The following is a 9,823-nucleotide window of genomic DNA, read 5'->3' as shown; positions in this document are numbered from 1 at the left end:
TGAAGTGGTACCAGTATAAAAATTAATTAAACAGGTGACAAAATGGTGGAGTGTATTTTTGACACTTATTTCCTGGTATTGCATTAAGAGAGGCATCATGTTAAATCTTTCTGTTGCTCTACCCTTATAGGGGATTTGTTTGTGAAATGTATGTAGGGACGGCTGTACAGGGAGCAGAGAGCAATAGAAACAGATCCACAATAGATGCCTCGACTCCACATCTGCACTTCTTCACGTTTGTGATGTCTTTGGTACGTCTTTTTCGCCTGCTGAAAGTGCACTTAGAGGCGACATCTGATATAGTGTGTGCAAGCAAGCGCACTTGTTCTCTTTTCCCAGTCGCTGGTAAAGCACTTACGTTCATCATGATCCACGCCACTGACAATTAGAGGCCCTGGTCCGGGCAGTGGAAATGGGGATGGCGTCTCCTTGCCTTTGGTGAGGGTCAAAGAACTGAAATCAAGAATCACAAGTGGAAGAAACCTGAGCGGTGCAGGCAAAAACTCTTCAAACACACACACATAAAAACATGCAAAAACACACACATATTATGATTAATTGCATGCATAATTTGCTCATTCAATGCCCAGAAATGCACTGTTCCCACTCATTTCTTGCCCTTTTGATGTCAGCAAGTTCATAAACATTTCAGGTTGACATGAAATAGCTGTTTTATGACTTACTGCTGTTGTTTTATCTCAGTAGCCAAAGCGACCTCTCCACTAAATCATGTTTCTCCAGTATACTGTACCTTTCACCAGTCTAATCCAGGTTTCCCATGCACGCTATTGGCCCAGAGGCACAACTGACAAGATAGAGGTTGTTTTCAAACGTGCACTATTAATAAGGATCTATGCTGCAGTAGTTTTAGACATGCAAAGAGTGCACTTTCATGACTGAAGCTGTGGCAAATACTGTATCACCGTGTCCTAAAAAGCATACCTAGTGACTCACAACCGTATTTTCTTTTCCTTCTCTTAATATGTGATTAATGAACTGGTTTGATGACATGAGTCACCTCTGTTGCTGGCACACAGAGCAAACTGGGTTTGAGTTATGAGGTGCAGAAATCTTAAAACAAATCAGGATACAAGCGGCATTAAAGCCATCAAGATTGTTTCAAAGCACCATTTGTTAGAAAACCTCAGAGTGAGATGCGGTAATCTGATGCCTGGGCAGAAAAGCAGCTCAGCCTACTGAATCTGGAGAAGCTCTGTGGTCAAACTAGCCAGTTTGGAAATGAATGATTAATGGTGCGGAGAAACGATGACGGGGAATTCTACTCAGCGTGTAATAGGTGATCGCAGGGGATAATGATTATTTGAAAATGATGGAGCAACATATTTATATTAAGCGTCTGTTCAAAAAAATCTGCTGAGTGCTCCAAGAATCACTGAGCGAGGAGCAGAGTTGGCAGGGACAATGGTGCGAGCTGGGAAACGCTGCTGGCTTCCAGTATGTGTGGGCACGTGATTTTCTGTCCGAGCACTTCTCTGTGGACACCAAACTATGCGGTTAAACTGTTTACGACCACATTTTTGCGCACACATCAGATACAAACAACTTTTAAACTTCTTTTTTTTGATGTGGTGGCTGGTGTGATATCTTTACAGGATTGATGAAATGACCTTTGTGTGCTGCATCATCATTTAACTCCTGTTAAACAAAAGCCAAACTTTCTGTTAATTTTGGCAACAGTTCACTCACCAATCTTGTCTGTACTGGATTATACAGTATTATTCATAAGCATTCTTCACCATTTATTATTTACTTAAGGTTTTAATATCATCCCACTCTGAGATTTGTGACACCTTTTGAACTCAATTTGAGCTGGAATCAAGGTTGGCTGCACTCTTTTGCATGACCAGGACTTAAATATTGAGGTCAAATGTATAAGTAATCCCTCATATCTGCAGACAGATTTTTTTTATTCAGGTTTAATTAATTAAGTGGTTTTTCAAGTCAAGTCAATCTTATTTCTATAGATGGTAAATGGACTGCACTTATGTTGCCTTTGTAGACATCTGATTACTCAAAGCCACATTCACACACACATTCATACGCTGATGGATGACCTGTTCTACCTACTGAGCCAAAAGCCAGTATGACAAATCACAAATTTACCTCAAAGGGCTCTACATTGTTTACATCATACGGCACTCCTTCTATTTAAATCCTCATTTCAGATGAGGAAAACCTCTTTTCTAAAATTGCTCTTACCATGGAGACCTGGAAAGAGAAAAAAACTGTATGTCACAGTCAATTGTCTCAAAGGCTGTTTTCTTGTTACCTTATCCCCTTCTGACCCAAGCACTGAGTTTAGTACTACACTGAAGGTGTCCTTAAACCGCCAGATTCACAGAGAAGAACATTCAGAGACGTGACCTCAGTGTATTCAATTGTGGCAAGACAGGCTACTTATCTTACGTCTCCTCTTCAGTATTTGCAAACTTTATCAGATTTCAGTATTGTCTTTTTTTAAAGGTTGTTAATAGGATGACATATAACTGAGATCACAGTTCAGAGTGTGGGAAGTGCGCAACAAGTGTCGTCTGACTCAGTCGGTAATGTTTCATGTGGACCCTCAGCAGTCGATTTCTACAGTTTGTTCAAGCCATAAAATATTTCTTGGGAGGTCTATGACTGATATGAATTGGAAATTTATGGATATAACTCACTCAGTGAACATTTGATCCTCTCTGGGCTGTGGAAAAAGCTTTGGTAAACGTTACCCCTCATGAATACAAGCACCCACCCACACACACACATACACAGACACACACATACACACACAGAGGCAATGACTCGTATCAGTACCATCACCAGATGCTATGATGCTTTCACTGCTCTTGGACATTCTCTTTTCTACTTTGGAACAACTAAACACATCCTGGAAAAAAGATCAACCTTTATTTTAGGAGTCTCTATCCCAAAACAGATACATCTATATTTTATCTATTTATTCTCTGTGTATCAAAGGTCAAGTTATGGATTTGTTGCAAACTTACAACTACTTTGCCTGCTGTTAAAAATCAAAAAAAGTTTTTAAGAATATATAATATGACAATTTAAAAATCCATATTTCTGTGTCTGATGGTCTAGTTTTCTGACAGGTCATCACATGTGGTTACATTTTTCCTGTTTGTTTGAGTATTATATAACTGCAGAGATCAAAGTGACCAATTAGCTGCTGATTTCATGGGAACTTGCTGGTCTACATGACTCTGTGTTAAAACCTTTGAAATAAGTTGGTCTACATGCTGTATATTTGTGTGGGATTTAACAGAGTCAGGAGGGTAACTAGTTCCTTGCCTCAAGCTGTTCACATTGCTGTTTCCTACCAGACTGAATGTAAGGCCGGGCTGCGCTGAGCTGGAATGCAATAAATCTTACGTTTCTTTAGTGTTGTTATCTGTGTTCAACCTTGTTTTATCTGTCTGATTGAGTGGTTTCCTCTGCAGTTTTTTATTCTGCCTTCTTGACCGGGTCCTCCTTGTTTCTGACGTCAGTGGAGTTTACCCAGTTTAATAAATATATTATAAAATGAATAATACAAATTAAATATATAGTTTATAGTGAAATATAACAACTATGAGCATTTTCTTAGAGAAAATGAGAGAGAAACCACATATCATTTTATTTGTTTAGTTTTGGGTTACTGTTAAAGGGCTGTTTCATGTAAATGACAAACATATTTTGTCATTTACCTTCAGATGTAATTTTGGTTTTATCTGTCTAGGTTACTTTGTCAGACTTTAGCGACACGACTGATCTTCATTGGTAAAATCAGTGGAGTGTGGCTTTAATATGATAGCGGTGAATGGGGTTTTCTTTGTGGTGCCCACAACATTAAAAAATGAATCTGCAATATGTCTGAATCCAAAAACCAAACTATAAACAGTTTTCATAGGAATGACTTTCAACTGAAGCAGTACTCCCGATGAAAACTTTCAGTGGCAACCATAGACTGTATGTAAAGCTGGACGCAGCGAGGTGTGGGAGCTAACTGTGTGTCAACACCCATAGGCAGACATCAAAGCCTACCGTAAATCTTCTAATCTTATTTACAAAGCATAATTTCCAAAATGACAACCACCCTCATTGGAAGGCCTGAATCTAGCAATTGAGAACATAATGACTTTTTATTACTGAAGAGAAGTTGACACTATTTCAGTGTGAGTCTACTGTAGCCAGGGATTTTTTGGAGCCAGAATCTTAGCTGCGGTTGGTGGTGTTGCACTTTAAGATACTTACGCGTTGACTTCGGCCTCAAGCTGTGGTTGTTGCCACTTGGTGGCAGCAGAAATCTCAAAGATGGATGTTTACAAAACCTGAGCAGGAGTAAGTGAGGAAAACTGATTAATGTAATTTGGATGAACTAACCCTTTAAGCCTCCAACTTGAGCACAACAACAGCACAGCCTGTTAAACCACTGTGAGACATTTATCAGTCCTTGTCTCAGTTCTGCTTTTGTCCTGGCATATTTCCAGACTGGGATTGCTTTGTGTCCTTTAGAAACGAGGGTGACAGCGGACGTGGTGCAGGGAACAGCAGGTGTTTTCTGCTGTTTATCAACATGTGTGGAGGTGACAGAGTGCAGCACGTCACAAAGGGGTCATGCTGATGTAAAGCAGCTTCGCAGGTTTCTTCCAATGTTGTAATGACGTTCATGTCAAGTCTTATATCACTTAAGATCATTTTATCCAAGCGTCACCACATCTAAACTTTACATATCCAACTGAAACAAATCCACATTTACTGTTGATTTTCAGAGCAGAGAAAGCTTTAACTTTTTTGTTAGAGCTGGTGTCAGTGAGGCTAGTCTGCAGCTCATTTGCACTGGATGTGAATGTACACCTGTTTCACACAGCCTCATTGTTTGCCCATTTATACACTTAATTAAGTATGGCAGACTCTGGTGAGAGCAAAGAGCATCAAATTGCTGAGAAGGCTTGTTCCATGCATCACAGCTACTGTACTGTGTAACACAATTTGTCATGGTTAAATTTGATTAATGTGTGTTGTTCCTGTGTCTGGACGACACTCCGACACTCTGTCTTCCAGGCGTCTCTGCAGTGTGTTTGCCTAAGCCACTGCATTGCTTGTTTAAGCTTAATTGCAATGAATTGGAGCCTTGGATTGTGTTTATTGTTTCAGGGGAGAAGATCTCTCAGCCAGGTCTACTTCCTGAGATTTTTTTCCATTAGACTAATAATTTCTCATTCTCTCTCTCGCTGAGTCTGACATTATCTGTTCGACACATCACCAAGATCCAGAGGTATTTATCTACACTTTAAAAAATCCTAATTTTGTGTAACCTTCCAGCAGAATGTTAACTTTGTGTTTATTTGTGCATAGACTTTGGAAAAGTGTTTGCCTGCTCTTCTTGGGGCCATTTGAGGCCCTTTGCTAATGTGGGTCACTAAACCTTAGCAGGGGTTAAAAAAAAGTGAGTGTGAGAAACTTTGTGCTCATATTATTAACTTCCACTTTATGTTGACAGCATATGACATTACATGTCAAAGGCCATGTTTGCTGTGAATTAATAGTGTGGGTGTTCATTTACAGCTGTATTGTAAAATGTACATATTAGTATCGAGCACACATAACTGCTCAGCTATAAGTGCATTTTCTTTGCATACATTGAGGTCATGTTTGCAGGAATGAAAAGTGATAACAGAAAAACAATGTTGAACTGTGTCATTTCTATATTACAATATCAACAAAATACAAAATCATAATTTAACGACTGGGTTAATAAATACATTACAATTTCAAACTGCCTTCAACCAAATGTCATACAATCACGAGGGGCATGATTATCAGTCTGATACAAACAAATGACTGTTTAAAATTAACAGCAACAAGAAAAATAAGAAAGGCAAGAATGTAATCCATGACATTAAGCAACAATCTGGAGCCAATTTAATATCAGGGAAAAGGATGCTGCCAAAACTAAGATATAAAGCTCATTGGAGTGGAAAAGTTCAAATAAACTGGAGTTCAAATGTTCAGTCTGATATAAAGTGGTAAAATAAGATATCAATGGACTGACAATAAACCACGTAAAAAGGGTGATTGAAAAAATACGTCAGTGGGTAAAAATGTACCCGATTTAGGTCAAAACAGTTACAACACAATGCTGAGTACCCAGTTTCAGTAGTATTTTTTATATTACTGTTGGGTTATGATTTTAGTGTGTAGGATTACAAAAAGGATCATATGAATTGTCTTTTAATTAAAATCTTTAAAATTAGAGAATTGTAGAGGTAACCTCTCACTGAAACAATCAGTTAACTAATCAATTAATCAACCCACATTTAATTAAGAAACTTTTTGATAAATTCTGAATTGCTTGAGTAATTTTTGAAGCAAAATTACCAAACATATGCAAATCCTAGCTTCCTAAATTTGAGTACTCTCTTTTTTTGTTGTTACTGTATCTCGTAAACTGAATGTTTATGTGTTTGAGACTGTTGGGTGTGTGACCTGGACAATCATTTGATAAACTGAAATAATTTGCATTAATTAAGAAAATAAACATAATATCATTTTATAATGAATGTTGCAGCACTCATTCATACATAACATTTTGTACATCAGCTCTTTATTTAAGTCCTGATTTTTGGCTGCTGGAGAATAACAATTCATGAGCATTAAATAAAGATCAAAATACGCGGATAACATAATCAATAAATGTGCGTGAATAGTTCCTTTTAGAGTTGTGATTTATTAACTAGAACCTTCTCTTAGAGAAGAATGATTTTATTACGAACAGTATTTTTCACAACACTGATCATTTTGAATACCATTTTTCTCAAGCTCAAAGACGGGTTGAAATATCTCAATACTCCACACCGAGCAAACAAAACAAAACAGTCCACAGTCTTTGCACCGCACTTTCTTATTCAGCTGCAGAAAAAAATGTTCAACATTCTCGGTCATGTGTAAATAGTTTGGTGTTTATAAACTACGGCACAGGAATCTTTGTACCTTCACTGTGACATCTTATGACATATTTGTGTATATTCCAGGGCTGAGGAACAAAAATGTTGGTCTTCACCACAAATATAATACTGCACTGTACATCCGTCATGGAACGAACACAATATGTCCTTCGAAGCATTGTACAATAGAGCCTGCTTATCTAATTGATCCGAAACAATGGCAGCTCACATTTGATCACTCATGAGGATAAGCGTCAATACTGTTTTCATTTACCACATTGACCACATATGCGTGACTCAGTTATTTTAAACTTCAGGCCTAATCTACTTTACAGTAAAGGTTTCCACAATGATTGAACAAAGTAGCTGAAATATGGAAGGGCATCTTTTCTGTCTCTGACACTTGAGTCATGAAGAAGTGGGTCATCACCATTTTAACAACATCTGTTTTGGGCAAAATGACAAAAATCTGCTCACATGGTCATAGACAGTCATCACTGAGGTAGCTGGGTGCTGAAACAGAGAACACAGGACGATAAAGCTTACAGCTCTTCAAGTTTCTTTTCTGCATGTGCCCAACTTCACGAAGAGGAGTCATTTATTATTTTATGTGCCTTTCCTCATTTTTCAGAGGTTTAAAAGTTAATTTGTGGGAAAGTCATTCAGTAGAGGATTTCTGCTGCTTGAGAGTTTCACAGATAAGTCAGATGCATTTTTCCTCCACTGTCTCGGTGCTCAACGACACCTGAAGTGCCGGGTCTTTTGGGCAGGGCAAGGCAGAAAGGACCCTGATCACATCTGTCCCCTCATTGCTCTGAGCCTCAACACTGCCCTGCTCAGATAAATAAGAAGCTTGTGAGTGTCTGGCCAATGAAGGCTGTGAACCAGAGAGTCTGTCTGCCTTATGAAAGCTTCCAGTGTACACCTCACTTCCCTCTGGCAGGTAAAGGAAGCTCTGGGAGCAGCTGCTGATGTCACGAAGGTCATGGGACACCAGGGAGTGAGAGTCTCGGTTAGAGATGACAGAGGAGAGTTGATGACCATCTATGCAGTTAAAGCTGCTCTGTCTCTGTTGCCCCCTTGCTCCCATCTTGCAAAATAGGCATTTGATTTTCTCAATGAGTTTGAGGAGAACCGCTTTACGGAGCAGGATGTAGATCCAGGGGTCAAGGATGGGGTTGAAGGAGGCGAAGCGTATTGATCTTAGATCAGGGTTTTTGTCCAACCGCAGCTCCACTGGTGTCTTGTAAAGCTGGTTCAAAAATACCTGTGCCTGCAAGAGGAAAGAGGGAGTAGAGGCTGAATATACGGATTTAAACTATGTGTGAGTGTGCATGTGTGTGGTTTTGAGAAAGAAACTAGAGAAAAGAGAACCAGAGCAGCAACATAAAAAGATTAGGAACAATAATAGTGGCTTAGAAAGGGGATGGAAAGTAATTGATTCCAAGCAGGAATATGTTCCTTTCTTGCCTTGTAATCATCGGCTTAGATTTGGTTATAACGGGATGATCAAATTGTTCCATGTACAAATAAAACCAACTACTTTTTAACACGAAAAAAGCCGTGCGTAAAACGTGCGCAGAGCAGCGGAGAAAAGAGAACTTACAACAAGTGGGATGGAGCAGATAAGCACCACTGCTGAGGTGCCTATGAGTAGAATAACCATCTGAATCTCCGCACCGGCCAGACGCCCAAAGCTGCGTCCTCTTCTCCGCGGGTCCACGTTTCGCCCGAGATCAGTTCCCAGCGACATCCTACGCACGAAGCGCCGGTGCATCCGGATCAAAGCCACGCACACCAAGACGTTACAGATGACAGTGGCGAGAATAAGAAGAGAGCTGAAACCCGCATACATGTAGGTATAGGCGGCATCGCTGGTCTTGTTGCTCCTCCACTCTAAAAAGCACCAAGTTTTCGGGTACTGCTTCTTCACCTGGCCGAAGCCCATGCTCGGCAGCGCGCAGAAAAACGCGTTGGAGATGTAGATCGCCAGGAGAGTCAAGCCCGCTAGTCTTTGGTCCACATAATCATTGTAGAAATAGGCATGGTTTATAGCGATGTATCTCTCTACCGACATGGCACATATGATGCTGAGCCCCGCCAGAGAGAAGAAAAGCATGGTGAATCCAAAGTACTGGCAAAGTGGGTCCTCTCCGGGCCACGATCCTTTCACGTAGATAGCGATGGTGACCGGGCTGGCCAGTAGTGTACCCAGGAGGTCTGTGACAGCCAGTCCACACACCAGAGTGTAAAACGTGGTTTCTTTCTGTTCCTTTCGAGATTTACACAAAACCACGATGGCGATTACATTCCCAACCACCCCGAAAATGAACATAATAGACGGAATAGTTGGGACCATGGTCCTCTCTGTCATCGATTGATTATTCATTGTTGTGTCCTCCAGATGCGGGTCAAGACGAGTTGAACAACTTTTCTTTAACGCCAGTATTTCCATTCCAGAGCAGGGCACTTGTTTGCATGTAAAGGATGTTTGGGCAACATTGTCAAAAGCTGATAAAAACAGCATGAACTTTATCTACAAGAACTTTGATCATCCTGTGCTGCGCCTGTGGTTACCAACGGCTCAGTGATGTTTCGCTATCAGATCCTCAGCTCGCTTTGCAAGACAGGAGCTGATTTCACTCACCAAGACAGATAAAAGCAGGCAAAAGACACCAATGACTTCATTGAAGTGTGGCTCTGCCTTCAAGCTTCAGTCCCTCCCCTTCGATTCGTCTCTCAGCCCCCATCGACAGTTCAGCCTAGCTCAGGAAAGGCCTTGGGCACATTTTGTAACTTAAACTCACAGCAAGTATACAAGAATTAAGTAGTTTGTCGTGAAGAAGCACTTCAGTCATAACATACAGAATAAACTC

General features: G+C 40.2%; 1 protein-coding gene across 1 annotated transcript; it reads right to left on the bottom strand.

The window, feature by feature from the left end:
* Positions 1–7,050: 7,050 nt before the first annotated feature.
* On the bottom strand, positions 7,051–9,408 carry ptger4a (prostaglandin E receptor 4 (subtype EP4) a). Its single transcript, XM_062417402.1, has 2 exons — positions 8,554–9,408; positions 7,051–8,220 (listed from the first exon to the last, which is right to left on the bottom strand). Exons 1-2 carry the CDS (start codon positions 9,400–9,402, stop codon positions 7,651–7,653), a joined length of 1,419 nt encoding a protein of 472 aa, XP_062273386.1. The 5' UTR covers positions 9,403–9,408; the 3' UTR covers positions 7,051–7,650.
* Positions 9,409–9,823: the final 415 nt, after the last annotated feature.

Source organism: Scomber scombrus, chromosome 4 (assembly GCF_963691925.1).
Source record: "Scomber scombrus chromosome 4, fScoSco1.1, whole genome shotgun sequence".
NCBI classification, from domain to species: Eukaryota; Metazoa; Chordata; class Actinopteri; order Scombriformes; family Scombridae; genus Scomber; species Scomber scombrus.
The sequence above is the reverse complement of the archived record's forward strand: the minus strand, read 5'-3'. Positions and strand labels throughout refer to the sequence as shown.